This window comes from Pongo pygmaeus, chromosome 2 (assembly GCF_028885625.2).
Source record: "Pongo pygmaeus isolate AG05252 chromosome 2, NHGRI_mPonPyg2-v2.0_pri, whole genome shotgun sequence".
In the NCBI taxonomy this organism is placed as follows: domain Eukaryota; kingdom Metazoa; phylum Chordata; class Mammalia; order Primates; family Hominidae; genus Pongo; species Pongo pygmaeus.
In genome coordinates this window covers 41,097,789-41,125,206 of record NC_085930.1, presented here as the reverse complement: position 1 = coordinate 41,125,206, position 27,418 = coordinate 41,097,789, and the positions used below count along the sequence as shown (strand labels likewise).

Below are 27,418 nucleotides of genomic sequence, written 5' to 3'. Positions count from 1 at the left end.
GGAGTTCAAGATAACCGATTTTCACTTTATTGAGCAATAAATAGAAAAATAAGATCAGCTCAAAAAAACTTCACTGGGAGCAAGTGTTGGACAGTGAAAGGTTAATGTGATTCTGCCAAGTCAGCTGATGATGCGCGGCTGACAGCCTGCCTTTGCTTCAGCCTGGATTATGTTTCCTGACTAAGTGAATCATGTCAGGACTCTTAGACATATCAGGGTGCAGCACTGAACACAGCAGCTGATTTATGGATCCCTTGAAAGACAGACTCAGCTCCCTAATAGCGAGGATGTGATGTGACAGGGTTGCCCTGCTAATGTTCCCTGGGCACTGACCCCAGGGTCTGGCTGCTTCCTAGCTTTTGAAGCTCAGGTCTGTTCTACTTATAATTTTACAAAACACTTTTGTCCTCCAGCCCTCAGTCATAAATCTAGGCCAAATTCCTGTGTTCAAAGTTTTGCCAACACACATTATGTGTGTTTTTGTTGTTGTTGTTGTTTGTTTTTGTTTTTTTTTTTTACACCAATTGAAACTGCTGCAGTTGAATCTGCTTTTTAAATTTGCCAGCCTGTCTTCTCTTGGGAGGCATTAACAAATGACTGACAAGTTAATAGAGGGCAAACATTGATTGTAGAAGTTTGGGTCTAAAATATGGATTTTATTTTGGCTTGTTTACAAGTATGATATAAACTGTAAAGTAAACTGTGAATATTGACCAATTATTTTCTAAGGCCTTGCGGATTTCTTTAAGCTGTTTAACGGATGGTTTTCCCACTCTAGACATGCTCCTGGTATCTGCAAATCCCTCAGACTTCCACTTTTGCTCCTGTGGAGGGGTTACTGTGGAGAGCTTGGATGATGCTGAAGAATTGCTGGCCACAGAAGTAAGGCTTGTTAGTTGTCAAAGCAAAATCTGGTAATGGCAATGAGAAATGAAAGACAGAATCTTAGAGTTCTGTTCTTAGGGACCTGGAGAAGTGGTCTTGCTTCCGTAGGGGTGTAGGGCTGCTTCTGTCCAAAGTTTACTTATTTAGGAGAAAACTGTACATTGTCAGTATAGTAACTTTGGAAGCTATGAAAAAGTAGAAAGATATTTCAACTCAATGGCAAACATCTCTTTTATTTGGTGTATATCTTTACAGTTTTTATTCTGTTTTTATCTATTTGCAGCTGCTTTTGTATGGTCATGTTAGTGTTTTTTGTTTTTTACCAAAAGACTGTAATTATGCTGCATAGACATTTGGCATATAGAATTTGCTTTCTCAGTTTAATCGTTTAAGCATTTCAAGTATCGTTAGGAACTCTTCATAAACATTTAAGTGGATACTCAAGATTTTATCAGGCATTTGTCCTGTTGTTTATTAAGCTATTCTTCTAGTGTTAGACTCAAGTTTTTTTCACTCCCACTGAGGTGAATATCTCTGTAGCTAAACACTTTTTCTGTATATCAGATTCACCTTATGCTAGATTCTTAGAAGTGAAAATACTAAGGATTATGAATTTTTTAATAGTCTCTTGGTACATATTCTAAATTAACCACTAGAAAGATTGTACCAATTTTTTCCCTCCTGGGGTGTATGAGAATGCACATCTTGTGCAGTGGATTCTTAGGATGCAATTTTATGGTGAGGTGGCTTTTCTTAAACATTTCTTTTCACCAGTCTTTGAAATGTGTCTCCTCTGGAATAAAGTCAGAACATACAGGATCACAGAAACAAGCAACTCAGCAGATATGGTGCTTTCTGCCATAACCACAAAAGGCAAAATAATTGACCTCATATAGCCAGTTAGTGATCTGTTGCTGGAAGGAACAAGAGAGAGGCAGGGCATTGAAGGAAAGTTCTAAAACTACTGGGAACTAAACAAGCCTAGTCTTGTGCCTTCCTAATTCTCTTTTAAAGGGATGAGCAGACTGCGGGTGACCAAGTGCCAACAGGGCTGATTTGCATTGCTTTGAACAGAGCTGTCTGTCTCATTCCCCTCAGCCCACAGCCCGAGGTGTAACACAGCGGGGGTGAGGTGCTCACTGCAGCCATTAGGCAAATGAAGACAGGGCCATCTGTTTCTCTTTTTACAGCAAGCCATGGACATCTTGGGCTTTCTTCCTGATGAGAAGTATGGATGCTATAAACTCACTGGAGCCATCATGCACTTTGGAAACATGAAATTTAAACAGAAACCTAGAGAAGAGCAACTGGAAGCAGATGGCACAGAAAGTAAGAATTACTTTGAAGATATGGTATATACTTCAAATCCCTGGGCCCAAGCCTGCTCCCCTTTACCTTGCAGTTAACTTCATCTCTTACTTAAAATTAATCAATAGTGTCTCCCTTGATTGCTGTTCTTCAAAAACGGTTCTGTCAACTACCATTCTAATGTAGTATCCTCCTATCACAGAATAAGAAGCACTCCTCAATAATTATTGATGATCCAGTCAATTTGCTAAACTTGGGTGAAAGAGAATTAAGACATAGTATGCCTTTAGCACATAGATTATTGAGAACAATGAGAGAAAGGAACAAATTACGGCCGGACATTGTGACTTACGCTTGTAATCCCAGCACTTTGGGAGGCTGAGGTGGGTGGATCACTTGAGGCCAGGAGTTCAAGACCAGCCTGGCCAATATAGCGAAACCCTGTCTCTACTAAAAATACAAAAAATTGACCAGGTGTGGTTGCACATGCCTATAATCCCAGCTACTTGGGAGGCTGAGGCATGGGAATCGCTGGAACCCAGGAGGCAGAGGTTGTAGTGAGCCGAGATCGCTCCACTGCACTTCAGCCTGGGTGACAGAACGAGACTCAGTCTCAAAAAAATAAAATAAAATAAAAATATAAAAATAAGGAGCAAATTATGATAAAATGTATTAAGTGACATAATGGAGATGTGAACTAAGGCCCTTGGAATTCCAGTGGGAAGTAAATAACTCACAGGGGTGAGACCAGGAGGCTTTATTTCTCCTTGTTTTTTCTTCACATTTAAAAAAATCTATACTCTTATCTGCTTACCAGAAATATTTGAGGCATCTGACAATGAATGATCTGTCTAGAATGATCATTAAAATAAATCCCCACAATTATGAAAAGAAGAAAGCATAGTTATTATTACATTTAATATTAAAATTCCTTACAACCGAAACAAAAAGAGAAACCCATTTATTCAACTCTTTCAACAACTAATTTTTTAAATTTTATATTTTTAATGAATAAAATATATATAACATACAATTTACAATTTTAGCCATGTTTAAGTGTACAGTTCAGTGGCATGAAGAACATTCACATTGTTGTGTAGTTAGCAATGTAATCCACTGCCAGAACTTTTTCATCATGTCAACCTGAATAAACTATGTACTTATTAAACCAAAACTCCCCATTATCCCCTTCCTGTACTCCTGGTAACCACTGTTTTACTTTCTGACTCTAGACACCTTATGTAAGTGTAATCGTACAATATTTGACCTTTTGTAACTGGCTTATTTCACTTAGCATAATGTCTTCAAGGTTCATCCATGTTGTAGCATGTATCAAAATTTCATTCCTTTTTAAGGCTAAATAATATTCCGGTGTATGCATATAACACACTTATCTTTTCATCAGTCTATGGACACTTGGTTGCTTCCACTTTTTGGCTATTGTGAGTAATGCTGCTATGAATGTTGGTATATAAATATCTGTTTGAGTCTCTGCTTTAAATTCATTTGTGTATATACCTAGAAGTGGAATTGTTAGAATAAATGGTAAATCTGTTATATTTTTTAGGAACCATTATATTGTTTTCCACAGTGGCCATACCTCTTTTCATTTTCACCAGCGATGCACAAAGGTTCCAATTTCTTCACACCATGCCAACATTTGTTGTTTTCTGTTTTTTGTTTTTTTTTTTATAGTAGCCATCTTCATGGGTATAAAGTGGTATCTTATTGTGGTTTTGATTTGCATTTCCCTACTGGTTGGTGATGTTTAACACCTTTTTATGTGCTTATTGGCCATTTGTATATCTTTCGAGAAATGTCTATTTAAGTCCTTTGCCTATTTTTAAAATTAAGATTTTTTGTTGTTGTTGTTTGACAAGTTTGTGATTTTTTTTTTTTTTTTTTTTTGGAGACAGAGTCTTGCTCTATGGCTTAGGCTGGAGTACAGGGGGGCAATCTCAGCTCACTGCAACTTCTGCTTCCCAGGTTCAAGCAATTCTTGTGCCTCAGCCTCCCGAGTAGCTGGGAAGCTGGGATTACAGGTGCACCACTACACTGGGCTAATTTTTACATTTTTAGTAGAGATGGGGTTTCGCCGTGTTGGCCGGGCGGGTCTCAAACTCCTGACCTTAAGTGATCTACCCACCTCAGCCTCCCAAAGTGCTGGGATTACAGGCCTGAAACACCATGCCTGGCGTGTTGTGCAACAAATAATTTTGGAGGCCAGTCTGTGCCAGGGACTATTCTTGATGCTAGGGATACATCCATGAACAAGATATTGTCCCTGTCTTGTCTAGTGTGGGAGTTAGACAATAAATACATAAATACGTAACAAGTTCCATACAAAAAGGAAGTAAAGCAGAGTTAAAAAAATAAAGAATAATAAGATACAGAGGTTGTTGTAGATAGGGTGGTCAGAAAGTCAGTCCCTCAGAGAAAAGGACACAGCGCAGATGTGAATGAAGTGAGGCAATGTGACATGAAGATCTTGTAAACATCTTATATATTAACATATTCACATATGCTTTTATGGCATCTTATTTTATTTTTGCCATCCTGTTTGCTTTTTCCATGCTTTAAAACAAAGGCTTTTCTTAAAGAATGGTTTTTATTACAAAAACAAGGCATACTTACTAATAAATCAAAAAACACAGATAGCAAATGAAATGTGTAATCTCCTCCACTCTCCCTTTTGGCTTCTTCTCAGGTTCTTTGCTGGAGCTTCCTTATCTTCCCTACTGCTAATTGCTCTAGGGCTGCTCAGGGCTCAAGCCTTGAATCTTTCCTCTTCCCTTTCTATGCTCATTTCTTTGGTGCCCATCTCAAACTCAACATGAATAGAACTGAACTCTTCATCCCACCCTGCCTTTACTACCAACTCTTCATTTCTCGGTCTTCTTCAAAAATGCCAACTAGGTTCTCCCAGTTGCCCTGACTCAAATCTCAGAATCATCCTGGACTCCTCTCTTTTTCATTGTCTCTACCTTTGAAATACATCCAAAAGCTCACAACTTATCATCATGGCATGCCCACTGCCACCACCTAGCCCGAGCCACCATTTCTTACCAGAGTATTGCTACAACCTCCTTCCTGGTCTCCCTGCTTGCATCCTTGCCTACGATGGATAGGTGGATAACTCTGCACCGAGAAGCTACTGTCAGTCCTTTCACAGTGTCAGTCAGCCCTTGTTCCACCATGTCCTGCTTCTGCTCTAAACTCAACAATGGCTCCAAATAAAACCCCACGTTCCTGTCACAGCTTCCTTAACCTCTATGATATTAGGTTGGTGCAAATGTAATTGTGGTTTTTGTCATTACTTTTAATAGCAAAAACCGCAATTATGTTTGCACCAACCAATACTTCTCTGTCTCTGTCTAATCTCTACCGTTAGTAGCGAAATCTACCATTTTCTCATCTCTCGTTTCCCTCCACTCAGATGTCCTGGCCTCTTGGATGTTTTTGGAGCATGTAAGCACTCCTATTGCAGGACTATTTTCACTAACTCTTCTTTCTGCCTGGAACTTTTCTCCTGTCCTCATGTCTTACTCCCTCACTTATTAAAGTAACTTCTTGGATGTTACCTTATTAGAAAAGGCTTCTCTAACTACCTCCACCACTATCCCCCTAATCTAAATATTTTTCTTCATGTCATTCATACAGCTAGTTTTTATTGACTGTCCTAGCCTCCACCCCTCAATCTCCACCAGATGTAAGCTTTGTAAGAGCAGAGACCTCATGTGGTGTGTTCATTGCTATATTTCCAGGTTTTAAAATGTGCCTGGCACATAGTAATGGGCTAATTATTCATTATGTGAATTCTACCTACTCAGAGACAATCACTGTGAAAGCCAAAGGACATATTTTTTATGTATTTTCTAGTTGAATATGCACATATAACTTTTTAAAATAAAAATATGTGATCATATTCATGTTGTTTCATCCTAGTATTTTTTTACCAAATTATATGTGAACATCTTTTGTCTTTTCTGCAATATCTTTTTAGATGGCTACAAAATATTCCATTGTATGAATGTACCATAATTAACTTAAGCATCTTACTGGATACTGAGTTTTTTTCAGTATGCTTCTACCTTTAGCTCATTTTAAAAACGGAAGTGTTGAATTTTTCTTTAATTCTAAGGGTTCTTAATATATTAAGCTTTGGTAAATTTTTCCCAGTTAATTATTTAGGAAGGTTTTGAAGGAGCTGGACAGATGGAGAAGGAACGGGGAAGGGCACCCAAACCCAAAGGGGCATCCTAGCCTTTGCCTCTTTCTTGAGTTCCAACTCCATATTTCCAACTCTCAGCTGCATATTTTCTAGTATGCTAAACTCTGCATGGCTAAAAGTCCATCATCTTCTCCCCTAAGTGATGTCTTCCTATTGGCATTTCTATTCGTATTTATGGATTGTTCTTCTTTCTACTTCTCAGACTGGAAACCTCCTAGTCATATTTCTCAGTCTCTCTTTCTCCCTTTCTCATTACCAATTTGGAGCTTCAGCATCTCACACTTCAGCATTCTGCAATGGGTTCACTCTGTACTTTAAAACTTCCTACTCTGGTCTGTCTTACACATTTCCAAAATTAAGCATTCTAAAGCATGACTCTAATTATGTCATTTCTCTGCTTACAGCTCCTTTAACATTTCCCCATTCTTTAATTAATACGTTATAGCGGCATTAGATGTCTTCTGCGACCAGAAGTCACCCACTTTTCTCAGTTTCTCACTCACTCCCTGGTATCGTAGTCCAGTCCATCTGGGTTACGACCTCTTCTTTGACCATACCTTGTACCCTTCAATGCCTGTGGCTTCAAGTCGTGCTGTTCATTGTTAAGGAAACTCTTGTTCTCCCATATTTGCCTACAAAAACTCTTGTCATCCTTCAAGGCTCAGATTGAATGTTGTTTCTTTTTTAATCCTTCCCCAGTCATGCAGTCCAGAAGGGCTCTTTCCCTACTTCACAGTTTTGTGATACTCGATTTCTGTGTCTCTTATGCAGTTGTTTTACTGACATACTATTTTTTCCCATGTCTTATTTACTCTCATAGATTATAATTTCTTGATGCCAGGGATTTTTGCCTTTTTTATTTATCTTCTTTTTGCATTATCTAGCATCAGGGCTTACACATAGCAAATGCTCAGTAAACTTTGTTTAATAAATTAATGAAATATGAACAGCTCAAAAATTGTATTATAACCTTCCATAAAAGAGATTAATATCATTATCATAACCCCTGTAGACTGACAAAACTGGATTTTGCTTCATTTTTTCATATCTGGTTATTTGCAGATGGGACTGAACTGGGATAGAATTGGAAATTTGGAAAAGATTCCTTTTTGAGTTTCTCTACCTTTTTACCTGTTTTCAGGTGAAGTCATACTTTGTTCTTTCCATCTTCCTGATTTCAAAATAAACTTACGAAACCTGGTTACTATTCTCTAGACAGTAGTTTGCAAACTTGGCTGCTCACCAGAATCGCTCGGGAACTTTTAAAATCCTGAAGCTCAGGTCTTACCCAAGCCAGACAAGCCAGATTTCTGTGGGTGAATTTCAGGCATCAGTATTTGTTTTTACAACTTGCCAGGGACCCCAGTGTGCAGTCAAAGTTGAGGACTACCACAATAACAACTTTGTTCTCAAACTTTTATGTGTATTGAATCACCTGGGTAACACGATAAAACTAGAGTGGCCCAGCCCCTAACCTGTTTCAGGGAGCCTGTTGTTTAATCTTTGATTAGCTCTCCAGGCTATTCCAATACACACTGATGCTTGAGAACCACCGCTCTAGCTAAATGTTACCTCTCCCAGGTAAGATCATGCAGCCTAAATAAAGTCCATGGGTTCATTCACAAGATCCTAAAGGAACTGATGCTTATGGTGGGAATTTCATAAAGCCTATTTGGGAATATGATTAAAATATGTTTACACATATTGCTATCTTTACAACAGTAGTTCCTGAATGTCAGATGGGCATTTAGTCATAGATTTACGCCATTTTCATCTTGGTTGCAAACTGTAAACATTTAGTGCAAATGAAGTAATTTACTTTTTGGAACATGATGACCTCTATTGTTTCCTCTTTCTCCCCAAAACAGAGAACATATGTGATGTATAATGTAAATCTCTGGAGTAAATCCAGGGTACACTAGTCCTGTCTGTAGATACTCAACTATCTCTGGAGTAAGTGACAAATAATCCTGTAATGTTAGATGCTATTTCTATTAAGCTTAAGGTGGGATACTCCTCAGAGAATCTGAGTTTCTTTTGTTCATGGATAAAAATAGACTCAAAGGACTGTGCTTAACACTGGAAAAAGGATATATGAAGACTTGGCGTGGGGACCTATTCTTTGAGACTATTATTACCTGTATTATCTCTCTTCATGCTTCCAAAGCTTAGAAAAAACAAATGTTTCTCTGTTTTTTTTAAACCTGGACAGATACTGGAAAATTGTTTTTCACATTGTTGGTTACTGTTCATCTCCACTCAGGTTGACCAGACACATTGTATTTCTTCCTATCTTTTAAATATTTTCACATTGGATTAGATGCTCTGTAAAGTCTCTTTCAGTTCAAAAAGTCTATGATCTGACATACTGGATTCTCAACTTGAAATTATCAAGCTTTTGCCTCCAAACCTGGCACTGTTAGCAGGGACATCTCAGTATAGGATGGGCATGTCTGCTCTACCTTTGATTTTCATTTATTTTTCCAAATAGGCTTTGTGTTTTGAAAGGTTTCATAGCAACCAAGTACCCAGGCTATTATCACTGCAAATAAACTAACATAAAGTAGGTATGTAGCTTGTAGCAATGTATGTATAATATATATTGATTTTAGTTTATAAGAAAATCAAACATTTCAAACATTTTAAGCCTTGTAAACATTTTAAAGGCTGTGAAAAGGAAATTGATATTGCTAATACAGACGAGATAGAGCTCTCTAATTGTGTTTTGTTTTTACTTTATTTTCTGTTCGTGATTATTGCTCAGGAAAATTTGCAGTTTTTTTCTTTAGTGAATTAAAGAAAGGCTGCATTACCTTCTATTATAAGACATTATTCAATAGAATGACTATGCCAGACATACTAGCATATCTCCAGATTCATTTAAAATAGAAAGCAGAGAGGGGTTTTGGATGAGTGGAATATTTATTTTGTTGGTAACTGAAATAATCTACAATTTGAAATAAGCTTATAAATTTTTGCCTGTGTCATTATTTTGTGTCATTTTTTCATACCTGAAGTGATACATGCCTATTTACTTTTCCTTCTGATAATACTTATTCTCCACTTCTTTAGGAAATGGAAGTTTTGTTTCATAAAACAATTTTGTGGGGTGTAAGTATTATTGTTGGGCAGCAGAGGGCACTACGGAGCAAACAGATACCTTGCCGGGAAAGGAAGGGTGTTTTACAGATAATTGGCAAGTGTCCTGGCTTCTGTTGATTGGTGCTTGTCTATAATTATCAGATTACATGGCCCAAGTCCGTGTTTTGTTGAAAGAGTCCACAAGTACATACATAGAAAGAGAAAACAAATAATAAAGATGGCATTTTCCATGTCCTTCAGACAAATTACATCTCAATTTTTAAGAGTCTGTTTCTTGGTACTAGTCCTCTTTTAGAATATTCATATACCATAATATTCACCTTTTAAACTGTATAGTTATTGGGTTTTAGTATATTCTCAAGGCTGTCAAACCACCACTATCTAATTCCGGAACATTTTATTATCACAAAAATAAACTCTTAGTAGCAACTATTAGTAGTTATTTTGATTTTTGCTTCTCCTCAGCCTGTGGCAACCAAAATCGACTTTCTGTCCTTATGGATTTGCCTGTTCTGAACAGTTCATAGAAATGGAATCCTGCAATATGTGGCCTTTCGTGTCTGACTCCTTTCACTTAGCATAATGTTTTCAAGTTTCAGCCATGTTGTAGCGCACATCGATACTTCATTTTTGTAAAATGACTAGCAATATTGTATTATATGAGTATACCACATTTTTTAATCCATTCATCAGTGATGGACATTTCACTTTTTCCCACCTTTTGACTATTGTGAATAATGCTGCTAGAAATGTTTGTGTACAATTTTTTGTGTGAACATATGTTTTCATTTCTCTTGGGTGTGTACCTAAAAGTGAAATTGCTGGGTTCTGTAGTAACTCTATGTTTAACTTCAGAGTAACCGTCAAACTGTTTCTCACAGCAAATACACACCATTTTGGATTCCCACCCACAATGCATGAGGGTTCACATTTTTCCACATCCTTGCCAACACTTGTTATTGTCTGCCGTTTTGATTATAGTCATTCTAGTGGCTGTGAGTGGCATTATATTTTCTTTTCCTTAATGCCAACAAACTGATGAAGTGAGATTTCAATGTGGCTTTGACTTGCATTTCCAAGAAATAGGTTCCTTTAAACTTTTAGGATTCAGGCATTTATTTGAAAACTACAATCTACCTTGCTACATTGATCTAAACACACTATCTTTCTGTCCTCTGGGTAGTTAGTTTGGCCATAACGGAATGAGTCTTAACAGTGTTTTCCTCTCTCCTTCCTTTTCTTCTATTTCTGATGACCAGATGCTGACAAAGCTGCTTTCCTCATGGGCATTAACTCCTCTGAGTTGGTAAAGGGCTTGATCCATCCTAGAATCAAAGTTGGTAACGAATATGTTACCACAGGTCAAACTATAGAACAGGTAAGGTGATATTTCAAGAGCATTATTATTCTATGATCTTCCAATAATTGTATATATATTGTACTGTATATTTTTCAACTACTAAGGATGTTTGCAATAATGAAAGCTTCTATAAAAAAGCAAAAAAGAGCTCTTGGGATGACTATTCCAAATGTTTTTACTTGTGATGCACACCACAGTAAATGCTCTTGTCTGAACATACATTTTGAAAGTTTTCCCTTAGGTAGCAAGTATCTTTGCAGATGCAGACAAACCCTCCACTTGTTGTGATCAACATCTTTGTCATCCAGCGAGGAAGCTTTCAAAGCTGTTCATTCCTAACATGGATAAAATTGGCAAACTGGCATGCCTCACGTATTTGGCATATTGGCTCCTTTGGCATAAAAGACACATGGTGACACGTTAGTTGAGAAACAGTTTTAGGACATGTGCTAAAAATCAATATTTGAAGGGAGGTGTGTGTTGAAAACAGAAATGAGAGATGGAACGCCATGTAGACTTTGTTTAGCATCCAGGAGAATGTTATAGTGGAGAATAACAAATTCTCTGAGGCTTTGGCTTAATGCAGTAAATATTCCCAGGGCCACTGGGTAATGAGACCATCTCAGCATGCTAGTATGTTTCAAAAATAATAATTTATATCTGTAGTGTGCAAGGGAAAATATGAGATAAGCTGGGCTGCAGTAATGCATACACACTAAAATCTCAGTGACAACAAAATATTTCTTACATCAAGTCCAATACAGAGTATACAGCCTTCTCTGTTTTGTAGTTCTATGTAGTTCTTTGTAGTTCTATGCCATCTGGGACACATGGCCTCCAAAGTGACTGCACAAGGAGAAAAGATCATTTGCAGAGAAAGTACAACCACATTTAACTGCTTGGGCTAGAAGTAATATCACTTTCACTAACAGTCCATTGGTAAGAATTAGTAAAATAATACCTTTAGCTACAGAAAGGGGCTGAGAAATGTAGCCTTTCTGGAAAGAGGAAGTGGTGTCACACATAGTATGGATAAAGCATTCACAGTATTATTGCCTTCTATTCTTACAATAATACTCAGAGCTAAGTAGGGCAGAAATGCATAATTTATGTTTTTTCTAGTTGAGGAAACTGAGTCAAAGGGAATGTTAAGTAACATTCCAAAGAATATATAGCTAGTACTCAGGTGATACTGATTGTCTTACTCAGTATACACCCTAACTCTGAAAGGGAGATAGACAAATGCACAAATTTGTAATATCAGGCAGTCATATATGATGACTAGAATAGATGTGTTTCCCTTGGTATATTAAGGTAACTGATGTGTCTGTGTTATTTAAAACATTTAAATGACTAATCAAAATCAATTTATTAATTTAGCTTACTCTGTAAATGTATAATTCTACCTCTACTATGATACTAACTATACTATATTGAAATAATCTGCTTAGATTTTTGTCTTCTAACCTCTTTGAAGCATGAACTGTGTCTAATTTATCTTAGTACCCCAAGCATCTAAAACAATGCCCTGTAAGCCGTAAGCGCTCCACAGATGTTAAAGTAGACTACATTGAACTAAACTTGAATCACGATCAGCAGGACACATAATTGAGCTATTTCTTGGCAGTGGGGTTAGAGTTGTTCGGCAGTTTCATGCCTTCTTAGACAGTCACCACAACATGCATGCATGACATGCTATGTTTATAGAACAGGGTTTTTCTCTGTATAAAACTAATGAGCCCAAATAGCAAGAAGAGCAGATTTTGAATGTTTCTAATATAAAGAAATGATCAGTGTTTGAGGTATAGATGTGCTGATAACCCTGATTTGATCATTACCACATTGTACACATGTATCAAAATATCATTCTGTACCTCATAAATATATATAATTATTTGTCAATTAAAATAATAATAAAAGCAAAAAAAAGCAAAAAAAAAATAAAATAAAATAAGGAGCCCCTAGGAGGGCTGAGATCAAGTCTTCAGCTCTCTAATATTGTGTTCTGAGGAACTAAAGACACAATATTATAGTAAGGACTCCAGCCTTTACTATAATAGGACCAGTGAAACAAGCTAATATATTATTATTCAACATTAAAATAAAAAATCCTCCTCCTCTCTCTCTCTCTCTCTCTCCTGGAGACATAGTAAGAAAGCACACTCTAAGCCTTTTTTTTCCCTTAGGAATTTTTCTGATTTTATAGAGATAGTTGCCATTGCTAAAAATAGAGACATGTATGCTCTGTTGATGACAATTGCAAAAGATGGGAAAAATTTTTGTAGCGTTAACATTCTATACAAAATGTAATTCTAGCTATAATGCTAACTAACTCTGATACCTTGGTTAATTGTCTTCATCTCTCTGAGCCCCGCAGTGAAGTGGTTGAACAACTTTGTATTTCTCAGTGGTAATTGGCATTTAAGATGGGACAGTTCTTTATGGATGACAGTGTCCTGCACACTGTAGATGTTTGAGATTCCTGGCTCCCAGGTAACTAAATGCCAGTAGCATTCTTAGTCACTGTGACAACCAGAAAATTCCACTTGCATTTCCAAATGCATTCCTCCTTTGAGGAGATACCATCCCAAGGTGAAAGCCGCTATATATGACTATCAAGAACTAAGGATCTTCAGGTCTAGTATTTTATGATTCCATGATATTTCAAATTATGTCATCTAGAAATAAGTTGCTTTATGATTAATAATAAAATAATAATAATGTCCACTGAGTACTAACTATAGGTGATGTAGTAGTAAGTGCTTTGTATGGATTATCTCATTTAATTGAATAACAAGCCTATGAAGTAGATCTTGTTATTTCTATTTTACAGCTACAGATAGTGACCGTTAGAAAGATTAACCACTCAAGGTGACACAACTAGTAAGTAGATACTGGGGTGAGGATGAGGAAGTGATAAAAGCAGAAAAGGGGTGGAAAAGGGAGGATTAACATTTATTGGATACTAAGTGTCAAATGTGCTGTCAGTTTACATCCTCTGTCTCATTGGATATCTCACAACAACCCTGAGCTACACATATGTCATTATTATTATTTTACAGATGAGAAAGAGAGGGATCAACATAGTTAAAAATTTTGGCTGGGCATGGTGGCTCACGCCCATAATTCCAGCACTTTGGGAGGCCGAGGCGGGTGGATCACCTGAGGTCAGGAGTTCGAGACCAGTCTGGCCAACATGTTGAAACCTTGTCTCTACTAAAAATACAAAAAATTAGCTGGGTGTGGTGGTGTGTGCTTGTAATCCCAGCCACTTGGGAGGCTGAGGCAAGAGAATCTTGCCTTTGAACCTTGGAGGCGGAGGTTGCAGTGAGCTAAGATCGTGCCATTGTACTCCAGCCTGGGCAACAGAGCAACACTCTGTCTCAGAAACAAACACTCTGTCTCAAAAACAAACAAAAAAATTAACTATTTGACTTTGTTATTTTTTTTCTGTTGTTGTTTTCTATATGCACGATTGCCCCCCAGTAACCAAAGCCTTCTGTGAGGTTATTTTAAAAAGAGCTAAGAAATGGGTGCATTTAACCCTTGAAAAGTGGAAGCATAGATTTAGCCACCTCATTTCCTCTCCATTGGACAGAAAATGATGAAAATGATTAATTAGTGAGCAACATATTGATCTGTTTCATGAATTCATTCAGCAGACCTTTACCATCCGTTTATCCTACTGCCTACATTTCCAGGCTTTCTTCCTGTGTTTCTCCACTACTTGCCACACCTGACCTAACAGTGTCTCTCCCACTCCCACTTCTCAAGTATTTAGGGAATTAAAAGGGGGTGAGCAAGTTAGTCATGTTCTTTTTAAAGTTTCGAAGTGACTGCTGTAGACAGAGTGATTTCTTCAGTGTTACAGAGGATGAAAATCATTCTTGATGCTTTATTTGTACGTGTGTGCTCTTGATGCTGATAATAAAAAACTGTGATGCCATCCGGCTTATGGATTACTGTGGAAATGACTCAAGATAACTGATCAGGGAGTGAGTGACTCATAACTAAATCACCACCAGACACCAACTGGCTCCTGCTGTGTGCTCTCTCCTGGGCAGAAGGATGGATGTGATAGGCCTATTTTAAATGTTAAGTGATTGGAGCATGTTCTGTTTCCAGGCTTGGAGAATGGCCAGCTAAAATTCTCCCTTCCTTGGAGTATGTCAGAAACCTGCTACTACAGCAGCGCTATTGAGTTATGGAAGTAGGATCTGCATTTGTAGAGCATCATCCAGGCACAAAGGTTGGCGCTCTCCCCAGTAGGTTACTTTAGAACCTTTTCCACACCCCTACTGGGAAGGAAAAGGCAGCCTCAGTTTTACAGCAGGAGAATCTGAGTCAGAATGATGCACCAAATGGCTATTCTCTGTCCACGTTGTTGAGAGCAAAACTGGGAACTAATATAATAAAGAGTTGGAAGCTAAGGCTAGGAAGATCCTTTAAGAGTGTTCTTCAGATGAAGATGTTGCTTTCCAGAAAGGTTAGATCACTTGCCAAAGGTTACACAATTTATAGCAGCTACAGCAGTGGCAGAACAAGGGTTAGGGATTATAAATTTCTAATGTACTATACCACTACTTTTCAAACTATTGTGCATGGTATTACAAATATTCTGAATCTTATTAAGATGGTAAGGAAGACTTCATTCAGGACTGCTGCAATAGATATATTGCAACAGGGGAGAGATACTGGGCTCAACTGCAAGTAAAACAAGGATAAGTGGGGATTTATAGCCCAAGACCAGAGGGAGGGGATCAGTGGTTGGAAAATTACTAACAGGGGGTAGGAGGATTTTTTAAATTGACCTAACAGGATTCTTGCTAAAGGCAGGCCAAGAACATATACATCAAAGGTGAGGGATAAGGAACTTAATCAGAGACCAAGGGTGAGTGATTCAGCAGACTTCTTCCTGCAGCTGGGCTAGACAGGCTGAAGACAGGACAGGTAAGGTGGAGGCGAGGGGTCAGAGGATCCTCATTAAAGTTTGGTCAAGGAGAGACTCTTTGTCAATAGGAATCAGCTGGGAGTTGTGTTAGCTTACAGATTCTGATTCAGTAGGTCTGGGACTGGGCCTGAGAGTTTGCATTTTTAACAAACTCTTAGGTGGTGCTGCTGCTGGTCTTAGGATCACACTTTGAATAGCAAGGCTTTGGGACACATCACCACACCATACCCCGGGATAGTTAGTCCTTTAATAATAGGAACATGATTCCTCTCATCTGTGTTTTCATAAGGAGGCACCAGGCTAGCTTACTCCTTTCTCCTACCCATCTCCTTTCCTCCTTTTTCCTCCCTTCCTCTCTCCTTCCTTTTCCCCCTCCCTCCCTTCCTTCCTTCCTTCCTTCCTTCCTCCCTCCCTCCTTTCTTTCCTTCCTCCCTCCCTCCCTCTGTCCCTCTCTTCCTTCCTCTTTCTCCTTTTCTCTCTCTCTTTCTTTCTTTCTTTTCTTTCTTTCTTCCTTCCTTTCTTTCTCTCTCTCTCTCTTTCTTTTCTTCCTTTTCTCATTGTATTCAGTAGAATGCTGGTACCACAGAAGGTCAATAAAGACATCCTAATTTGACTAGAAGGTGGTTGCTGATAGAGAATGCCCAGGATTAAAATGAACACTTCAGTCAGATGAAGGAGTGTTTTCAATGTGATTTCTAGGTAACCTGTGCTGTCGGTGCCCTTTCCAAGTCAATGTATGAAAGGATGTTTAAGTGGCTGGTGGCACGGATCAACAGGGCCCTGGATGCCAAGCTGTCAAGGCAGTTCTTCATTGGCATTCTTGACATCACTGGTTTTGAAATCCTTGAGGTAAGTGTATCTGGTAAGAAGGAAGTCAATGCATATTTATAAGAAGATTAGAAAACATTACTTGAAGATGGGAAAATATGGTCAAAGCATGGGGATCATTCTGTGCAAACCTTAAGGGCTACCTTGTTTGGAAAAGAGCTATAATTAATATCAATAATAATTGTTATACTTAATGGTATAAGTATTTATTGGTTTCTTAATTCTGGCTTACATAAAGGTAAATAGAGGTAAAAGAATTAATTATGAATTTAAATTTTAATACCATGAAGTGCTATATTATTGTAATAATCTTTAGAAAATTGCACCTAATGATATTACAATTCAAAATTACAATTAATTGAGTTAATTGAGCATTTGTTACTTGTTGGGTCTATTTCCGATCATATCATAATGGTTATGGGTTTTTCTTTACTGGACATTCTTGAAAGTGGACCTCAATTTTATTTTTATCTCTTCTTACCTATTCGTATCCTTGAAGTATAATAGCCTCGAGCAACTTTGCATTAATTTTACCAATGAAAAATTACAACAATTCTTCAATCGGCACATGTTTGTTCTGGAGCAAGAGGAATATAAGAAAGAAAGCATTGAATGGGTGTCTATTGGCTTTGGTCTGGATTTGCAAGCTTGCATAGATCTCATTGAGAAGGTAATATATGTTTTTCTCCTTGTCCATTTTCATTTCGAGAGAATTGTCCCTGCCTGCTATGTTGATCCATGTCAGGACTTAGGCTCTATCAGAGGATGGGAAATGGGGGCAGAAAGCCCTGCACATTTTATCTTAATGGTGTTTGTGTGCATCACCCATGGCATCCGAACGAAACTCTCTTGTCAGTTGCCCCACTCCATCATCTCTAACGCAGGCTTTCACTGCACATTTGATGCTAATGCATGGCCTCCACTGTTAACGTGAGAGGAAACTTGTCGAGATTAAAAATGGTCGTGCTCTTGACTGGAAAAACACAGAGCTGAAAATATGAGCACTGTAGGGCCTGACTGATCAACATAAGGTGAATGAGTAGACCCAGAGCAGCTTAACAAAATTTGGCAAATTAGCATGCAAACAAACAACTGCCATCAATCCTCAAGGCCACTACCTTGCAGGATGTAGTTTGTTCATTTAATTGGACAAGTACCAGTTAGTTTAAGTAATTTATGACAATACTTCATGGCTTATTAGTAAATTAGCTGCAGTGTACAGTTTCTGAATTTGGTGATGTCCCAATACTCTGAAATATTTCTGCATGTTCTGGGAAAGATGAGCAGGGTTTGCTGGGGGATTACGTATGGTCCTTTCTGTGGCTTTCTCCATGGAAGCAAGCATGGCAGCATGTTAGCAGTTACATGCCTCTTGGGCCTCACCATAATCATGGATTGCAGTGAATCTTCAAGATGGATTTGGGCAGTCTGAAGCCTTTCATTTCCTGAATACTCTAGCTATGCTGTCACAGTTGATTCTCAACAATCCTGCTAGGAAGGAGCTAGGACAACTGACCTCTCCCTGTCCTTTGCAAGCCTCGGGTTTTATCAGTCTGTCTCCTATCAATTTCATTTATTAGGCTTTAGATCTTCTTGAAAATAACTATTATTTCCAACAGGAGTAGATACCCCATTGATTTTATTTATTTTATAACAAGTGAACTTCCTGGGGGAAAGACAGGCTGATTAAAAAATATTAATAATGAATCAAACATGAGCTGATTAAAAATAGTAATAAAGATGAACCAACTATGATCTGGTATGTATTCTGGCTTTATAAAAGCTGTAGTTGTCTCATTAGAAATGAAACAAAAGAACTGGAGGTCCTCAGAGGAACAGATTTAGCTTCTGGAAATTGTCACCTATAATATATACTCACTTTGATTATGACAAGATATTGTTTTCAGGCAGGAACGTGGGACATAGACATTGTTCAGATCCTGACAAGTTCTGTGAATGTTACTGATTTTTAGTTGATCTGAAGTCGATCTGAAGTCTGTTGCCTCATTTATGCCAGTCTTGGTTATTCCAAATAACACACTAGCATCACGGATGTAATTTCCTGTTGTATTTTCTACTGATATAATAAAATGAGAAAAAATTACTGACCAGATGATAAAAGGAAAAGATAAGTCTTTGGTTTTCTACAAACAATTTTAACAGGATCCAGGTCAGGCAAATGAAAATACCAAAGCCTTCCTTGAAAAGATTCTAAATTTTGAAAGACCCATTATGTTGGTTGGGGCTATCTGAAGAAGATTTGTAGCAAATATTAATGATCAAACTCAGTCCTTGAAATAAAATGCATAATGGGATATTTTTAAAATTTGAAAGTACTAAAACACATCAATATATATAAAATGTCATATAGCATGCATCTCTGTATACGTATAAGAAAAAAGGATTTTCATTACATAAAAGTTTCATATTTGTGAGTTTACAAAAAAGTTTATATCAGCTGGGTGCAGTGGCTTATGCCTGTAATCCCAGCACTTTGGGAGGCCAAGGTGAGTGGATCACTTGAGGTCAGGAGTTTGACACCAGCCTGGCTAACATGGTGAAACCCTGTCTCTACTCAAAATACAAAAATTAGCTTGATGTGGTGGCGCATGCCTGTTGTCACAGCTACTAGGGAGGCTGAGGCAGGAGAATAGCTAGAACCTGGGAGGTGGAGGTTGTAGTGAGCCGAGATCACACCAGTGCACTCCAGCCTGGGCAACAGAGCAAGATTCCATCTCAAAAAAAAAAAAAAGTTTATATCAAACTAAAATAACAAATGTATTCTAACACAAACTTTAATTGTTAATTTGGTCTTCAAGTTTACAGTGACCTCCTTTCACATTTATGCTGTGAACAAATTTATTATAGGATTTGCTCATACTTATTTTATTACTTGAAATATTCTAGTTTGTTTAGAACTTGTACATCAATAGTTTACTTATTAAAGTATTAATATATGATTACATATTTATGGTTAATACATAAGGCATTGGTAAAAAGATTTTCCCTATTATTTCCTAATAAATACTCTCCAAATTATACATTTGAAAACTTACTATTCATTTGGTGTAACACCCTAGAAGGCAACATACTTCTTCCAATAATTTAGCTCTTTGGAAAATTTCTCACGAGACTGGGATTAGGATAGATTTTAGAATTTTACCAGCCTCAAGAGAAAATTTGCTTCAATACTTTTCATTTACTGGTTTTTGAGTTCAAACTATACTATCTAGCTTGATCACATTATTTGCCTTATTGGCCTGACTTGACCTGAATAATATGTAATGATATACCATCAGACAACAGGAATTTTTCATGTTAGTAGTCAATAGTATCAGGTTCCCCAAAGAAAGTTCTAAAATATTTTAAATACTGGCAGCATCTTGGCATTATGTGTTATCACCTCCCAAAAGAAGCTTTTCAGATGTGTTAATTCTTGTGTTTTTAATATAAAATGAATCATATTAATATCTAGTTGTATCTTGTATGCACATGAGTATTTTCTTTAAACACATAACTCCATCCTTTTTTTGATTGGCAACTCTTACATTTTGTCTGATAATTGACACAGCAAAGCAGTCAAGTTCCCAGAACTCAGACCTGTATGTCTCAGGGTTCACCTGTCAATTAATTACTCAGCAGAAATGTGCTGAGGGCCTACACTTTAGTTACCTCAGAACCTACTATGATAAGGGTTATGATGTGCAAACCCCAGAAGGCATCATCCTGGCACTCCAGCAACTTCTAGTATTATTGGAAATAAGCCTTAAACCAAAGGCTTTTATTTTTTATTAAACCAACAAGTAAGTCTATTTTGCAACTATTTGTTTTGGTTGCTTCCTCTTCACCCCATTGCTGAAGGAGGAAATCCTGCCCTAGGTTTATGGGAAAGGCTGAACATATGACATCCAACACTAGACAGATGTGACCAGCATTTTATTAGCCACTTATGCTCACAGCCTGCAGGGGGGACACCTTGAACCATGCAGGGCCACAAGAGGGTTGTGCTGAGAATAGAGTGAACAAGCAGGGGCTTTAGGAGGCAGGCTTTGTAGTAATTATAGGTGACGTGACAATAGAATGCTACAGGAGGATGCAATAGGCTTGTTTGAATAATTTCATGGGCTGATAGAGAAATGAAACCCGTTACTCAGGTATAAGCAGGCACTATGTATGGTCCCTGCCATAAGGAGGGTGTTTGACTAAGGGACTTAACACATGGAAGCACAACAGAAAGGGAACTTTTGAGCCCCTCCTGGTGTTTCCCAGATGTCAAGGCACACATAATGTTGGGCCTTAATTTTAGGCCTTCTACCACACTACTCTGTATAAGACTCTGCGTAAAATGCTGTAGAAAAATGTAAGCATTTTTTATAAATAGCTTTTGCCTTCAGGAAATTTGCAGTCAAGTAAAGGATTTGTAAGTCTAATAAAAGTAAAAATGCATTTAAAAATTATGCGCTATATAAATGCAATAAAATTTTCCTACACACCACATTCTCTCTATCAGCAAGTTGGCACTCAGTTCTAAATTCAATGCATATCTTATTTTTAATGACTTCTCATAAGCTCCAACACTACCACTACTCTAGACCAGGGGTCAGCAAACTGACTTTGTGGACCCAATCTAGCCTGCAGCCTGTTTAGGTAAATCAAGTTTGATGGGAGCATGGCCACACTCATTTTGTTTACATGTTGTTGCATGCTGCTTTCGGTGCTTCAATGACTAAGTGGATGGCAAAGGTCTGACAGAGACTATATGGTCCTTTAGAGAAAAAGTGTGCTAATGGAGGTCATGAGATTTGCAGTAACATTTTTTGTTTGTTTTTTTGCTTTTTGAGACAGAGTCTCTCTCTGTTGCTCAGGCTGGAGTGCAATGGTGTGATCTGGGCTCACTGCAACCTGTGCCTCCCAGGTTCAAGCGATTCTCCTGCCTCAGCCTCCTGGGTAACTAGGATTACAGGCACACACCACCATTCCTGGCTAATTTTTGTATTTTTAGTAGAGACAGGATTTTACCATGTTGGCCAGGCTGGTCTCGAACTCCTGATCTCAGGTGATCTGCCCGCCTCAGCCTCCCAAAGTGCTGGTGTGAGCCACCTTACCCAATCTGTTTGTTTTTAAAACCCTTTAAAAATGTAAAAGCCATTCTTAGCTCACTGGCTTTCCAGTGCAGAGTGCAGGCAGGACTGAGCCCACGAGCCCTACTTTGTAAACCAATGATCCTCTTTAAGCATACTTCAAATCACAGCACTTCATTTAAAAAGCCTCCAAAGGCTTCCTATTACATTTAAAATGAAAGCCACATGTCTTACTACAGCCTATAAGGCCTTTGAGCTCCAGCTGCTACTTACCCCTTTGACATTATCTCTTAAAATGTCCTCCCTCAAGCTAGCTTTTCTCTGCCCGCACTGGCCTCTGGCAAGACCTCAGACTTGCCAAGTGGGCTCTGGCCTCGGGGCCTTTGCATTTTTCATTTTTCTGCCTGGAATACTTGTGCACAGATCTTCTCAGCTTGTTGTTCTCGTTCAGGAGAGGTGTCTTACTCAATGACTCTATCTAAAACCTCCTTACCCCCTGTCATTCTCTATTTCTTTACTTTGAATGTTTTCCTCAGAGCATTTATATGAAACTAAGTCATTTGTTTATTGGAATTATTTCTTTGTTTACTTGCCTACTGTCTGCCACTCCACTAAATGTATGCACCCTGAGGACAGGCACTTTGTATATGTGGCTCACAGCTGCATCAATCACCAGCGGCTACTGGTATTGTTATTAAGTAGCAGATATTTAATTAATATTTGTTGAGTGGATGATTGCTAGTTTTATGCGCTGAATATTCTTCCCTTTGTCAATTGATTAGGTTCCTGGGAAAGAATTTATACTGACACCCTACTGAAAGTGCAGGTGTTTTTAAAAAAATCTGCTGCTCTTATGTCTCTTCAACAGCCAATGGGCATCCTTTCCATCCTTGAAGAAGAGTGTATGTTTCCTAAGGCTACAGACCTGACTTTCAAGACCAAACTCTTTGACAACCATTTTGGAAAGTCGGTTCATCTCCAGAAGCCCAAGCCTGATAAGAAGAAATTTGAAGCTCACTTTGAACTTGTCCATTATGCAGGAGTGGTGAGTTACCTCTGGACCCCCGGTCTTGAATTTTCCTGACTTTGTTTCAAATGCGCTCAGCCAAAGTCCTTAGATGATATTTAAGTAATGTTTAGATTAAATGAAGAGAAGAACAAAATACATCTCAGTTCCACAAAAAAGGTAGTGTAGCCTTTTAGCACTTAGGAAATGAAATGGCCATACTACAATAGCATTCCATGTGCACAGAGGTCAAAAATCTCCAAATGGACTCTGTCAACCTCAACTCAAAGCAAGGCAGCTTCAGAAAGGCGTGGAGACCATCAAAGTCATGGTTTTCCCCCATTTGTCCTTCCTTTTAACTTAACATTGTGTGAATGAATGATTTCAATTGATCTTTTTATTGAAGATTTTTTTATTCTCCCATAAAGAAATAGTCAATGTGAAGTAATGGTCTCCAAACTATGGCCAAAAAAGGTTTCTAATGACCCTTGCTACCTCTCCTCATTTCCTCACCAGTGTATATGCCCCTTTTTCTGCATTTCTACTTCTGGCTGGTGACTCTGGTGGAACAAAAAGAGAACTGATAAAGGATAAAATAATACTTCGACCTAAAAATGGCCTGCCAGCTGTACACAGATATGTTTATAGTTCTCTTCTTTGATATCCCAGCATATTAATTATAATGATATATACAGTAAAATACCATTGCAATTGCTGGGTTTTTTTGAGTGTTCACTGTGTGTCAGAGACACTTGGATTATTTCACCATTCTTGCCTTTAAAGGACTGCTGGTGTGAAATACCATTCAATCTTTCCTTCCTCTCTGTTGCTGTCTCTCCCCTTTCTTTTCTCTCCTCTCTTCTACTTCTTCCCCTGTCTCTCTCCCTTCTTCCCTTCCTGTCTGTTCCTTTCTTTTGACAATGTTAATGATAAGAATCTTGAGAATCTTTTTGGGCTGCACAATGGACTTTTGGAGTGTTATTCTGTACTATTACATTAAACTGATTAAAAGGTAAAGGACCCATATAATTTGTGATTTATTGAAAGTAATGCACAGGCTGGGCATGGTGGCTCCCTGTAATCTCAGCACTTTGGGAGGCTGAGATGGGTGGATTGCTTGAGCCCTAGGAGTTTGAGACCAAACTGAGCAACATGTGGAAACCCTATCTCCACACACACACAAAATAAATAAACATACAAAAAAAATTAGCCAGGCATGGTGGCATGTGCCTATAGTCCCAGCTACTCTGGAGGCTGAGGGGGAAGGATTGATTGAGACCAGGAGGTCGAGGCTACAGTGAACTGTGACTATGCCACTGCATTCTAGACTGGATAACAGAATGAGACCCTGTCTCAAAAAAAAAAAAGGTAATGCACAGCCTTCTATGTTAACTTATGCAATTTTTTTTCTTTTTGTTACCTGAAATGCATGCTTTTCCAAAGGTACCTTATAATATCAGTGGTTGGCTGGAAAAGAACAAAGACCTCCTTAATGAAACAGTGGTAGCTGTATTTCAGAAGTCTTCCAACAGACTCCTGGCGAGCCTTTTTGAAAATTACATGAGTACTGACAGTGGTGAGTCATACAATCTTCCTTGATTTTTCAGCCTCAAAATGGAACCCATGGCTGCCTCAGCTTTTGCAAAAATTCTTGCTTCTTTCCTGTGATATGTTTCTGCTCCCTGTGGTCTGAGTCGTCCCCTCTTATTAGTCTTTCTGTCTTCAGGCTGGGGGTTCTTCAGGGAGATGGTACTAGTGCTCTAAGATAGATTCAAGAAGTCTGTTTCTGGCCTGCTTTTGTCTTCTACTTCACCTAGCTACAAAGGGAAAACAAAAAACATGTTTTGATGAATGATTTTGGGACAATAACTTATTGCCCCAAATATCTATATAACTATATATATATATAATTATAGTTATTGCCCCAAATATCTTGGAATATTCTCTTTCACAGCACTCTGTGCACTTAGGGTTATTAGAAGCTTCACGAGGGCAGAGGTCATGTCTGACTTGTTCAACTGTAGTCTCTAGCATGCAGCAAATACCTGTTTAACAGGCATTCTATTCTGACAACTAGTCTTGTTTAGTAGTTTGTAATTTAGAAAGTACTGTTAGATACATTATCTTACTCATTTCTTACCATGACACTTTAAGATATATACAGAATGTTCCTGTCTTTCCACCTAGCCTTTGCCATATAGTAGATTTATAAAATCAGGGATCCTACTTAACTTCTCACAGGAACAAATATAGAGAAGTTAAGTAGCATCCCTGATTTTACAAATCTACTATATGGCAAAGGCTAGGTAGAAAGATGGACTTCTGTTTTCTAGTTTAGTGCCTATTCTACTCACTGTCTCCCAGGAATAAACAAAACAGAGACAGACAGGCTACATGCATTTAGGATGCAGTGAAAACTTCTGCACCATCATGTGATGGATTTGAAGATACTGAGCCAAAGTTGCTAACACCGGCCTCACTGAATGAAATGCTAACTACATACAGAGGGAAGCTCTCCACGATTTACAGCAAAAGTCACAGATCGACAGCTTCTGAGCAGAAACTGGCCTTCAAACACGTTTTGTTTGGTCCACACAAGTTAAAAAAATCAGATTTCACATGCACATTTGAGTTTCCATTTTCTTTTGAAAAATGGAAATTCTAGGGAAATAGATAATCTAGCCAGCCTGGGTTCTGATTTCCCCATGGCAACAGTACACCAACTGTTCTTTAAATGGGGTGTGTACTCTCACTTTCAAACATACCCTGCTGTTATCTTACACCCAGCTGCATGTTAACTCCCGGCCCCTATCAGGCTGATTGGTTCTCTCGACTGACATAGGGAATGGAGAGAAAATTTAGCCCTTTCTGGCTTCATCAGCACATGATGACATAATTCTGGAACATGCCTGAAATCCTCTGGGCCTGCCTCAAGAAGAGATGGAAGCTATTGTGTCTGGACCCGGCTAATCTTTGGGCAGTACATTTGCCTGATTCTAATAGCTGCTAAAGTACCTCTGAGAAGTCTGTTTGATAGTAGCCACATAAGCTTGACTCCCAGTTGAGTAATTCTCTGATCATAAGAGATGAGAGAATGGTTTGGGCAGAGAATTAGAGGAGAAATCGTCTTCTAACTCTTCAGGGTGTGTACTGTGTTCTTTGGAACTAAAAGATAAGAATTGTTCAGAATGGCCTTTTTTTTTTTGTAATTCTTTAAGCACCCTCTGAAAATACTTGCCTCCAAGTTTCTGACGGATCTGAACATTAAATTGCTTGTAATAACCATACTTTCTCCCGAGCAATCCAAATAATTTAAACCAGGGTTATAATTCTTTTTAAAAAATTAATGAAAGGTAGTGTTATTCCCTTTTCATAGATGGAAAAACTGAAGTACAAAGAAGTCAAGTGTTTCACTGAGAGACCTGGGGTGTTTCAAAAGAACATTAGTGATTGAGCTTCATGACATCTGCCACCTCACAGTTGCTACTCAGGCGCAGAGAATATTTTATTAGTTTTCCATATTGGCAGCTACCCTCTTCTGTCCAGCTTGCCTATGGATTTTGTTGTTGCTGTGTTGCACATCTTAGTGACTTAGCACTATTCAAATGTTTGTAAAGCTGGTTGGCCTAGCACAGGTTCTTTTGCTTCAAGAAAATGGAAATAGACTTATTATTTTTTATAAATCATGAAAATAAATACATGAATGTTGCTAAAAACACAGACAATATAGAAAAACTGAAAAAAGAACATAAAAATTATCTGTAACCTCATATAGATTAACAAACTGTTTACATTTTGGTATTTACACCTCCCAACATTTTTCATGTTTATAGTCACCTATAACACAGCTGCACTTAAAAACATGTATACATACTCAGGGTCATCATATATAAAATTTAGGCTTTGTAAACTAACTTTTTATCTAAAAATATCCTAGAAATCTTTCCATATAAGTTATATGGATCCACATCATCATTTTAAAAGCTTACAATGTTTCACTGTATGCATATTCTCTCATAAATTAATCTCCTAAGATGTGCATTTGATTAATTTTATTTTTGCTTAATTTTTTTGCGATGACTAAATAATACTTCAGTGAGTATCGTTGCACAGTTGCCTGATTATATCCTTAAGGAAAAACACTAAAAATATACATTTTGTGATAAAAGACATAAATATTTTGAAGCTTTTGGTAGATATTGCCATATTGTTCTAGAACTCTGATGAATTTATGCTTCCATCATTGGGGTAGGATAATGTGATAAAATGAGCTTTTTACATGTTTTCATCTTTTTTTTTTTGCTAGCTATACCATTTGGGGAGAAGAAACGAAAGAAAGGAGCTTCATTCCAAACGGTTGCATCTCTGCATAAAGTAATTTTTAATTGCATCTATTCATATATTAATTGCCTCACAATCTGCATATGTTATTATTTAGTTGACATTTCACATCTTCAAATAGGGATAAAGTATCAGGAGCTAGCAGGTTGGGAAAGTTGAAGTTTATGCTGTTATTATCAAGGGCTTTAGAGGACACTGTTGGTTCCCACCTACATCCCCTTTATCATGCCTGCACCCATCTTCCAGCTGATGTGCATATTGGCTCCTATCAACTCTGAGTTGTCAGAATTGCACTTAGCCAAAGGGGAAACTAAGCTGCCTCTTT

The 27,418-nt window shown here is 38.0% G+C and overlaps 1 protein-coding gene and 1 long non-coding RNA gene across 2 annotated transcripts in view; one reads left to right on the top strand and one right to left on the bottom strand.

Annotated features, from left to right (window-relative positions):
* Positions 1 to 2,101: 2,101 nt before the first annotated feature.
* Positions 2,102 to 27,418, top strand: part of MYH15 (myosin heavy chain 15) — a 103,904-nt gene continuing 78,587 nt past the window's right edge. Inside the window, exons 1-6 of the mRNA XM_054483603.2 lie at positions 2,102 to 2,214; positions 16,537 to 16,686; positions 17,165 to 17,335; positions 22,615 to 22,791; positions 24,196 to 24,328; positions 27,059 to 27,126. Coding sequence (XP_054339578.1) covers positions 2,203 to 2,214; positions 16,537 to 16,686; positions 17,165 to 17,335; positions 22,615 to 22,791; positions 24,196 to 24,328; positions 27,059 to 27,126 — 711 coding nt within the window. The 5' untranslated portion in view covers positions 2,102 to 2,202. The remainder of the gene's footprint in view (positions 2,215 to 16,536; positions 16,687 to 17,164; positions 17,336 to 22,614; positions 22,792 to 24,195; positions 24,329 to 27,058; positions 27,127 to 27,418) is intronic.
* LOC129034099 (uncharacterized) lies at positions 10,621 to 13,395 on the bottom strand. The gene is made up of 3 exons (XR_008501759.1): positions 13,228 to 13,395; positions 11,635 to 11,732; positions 10,621 to 10,851 (listed from the first exon to the last, which is right to left on the bottom strand). It is a non-coding gene; the product is annotated as an uncharacterized LOC129034099 (long non-coding RNA).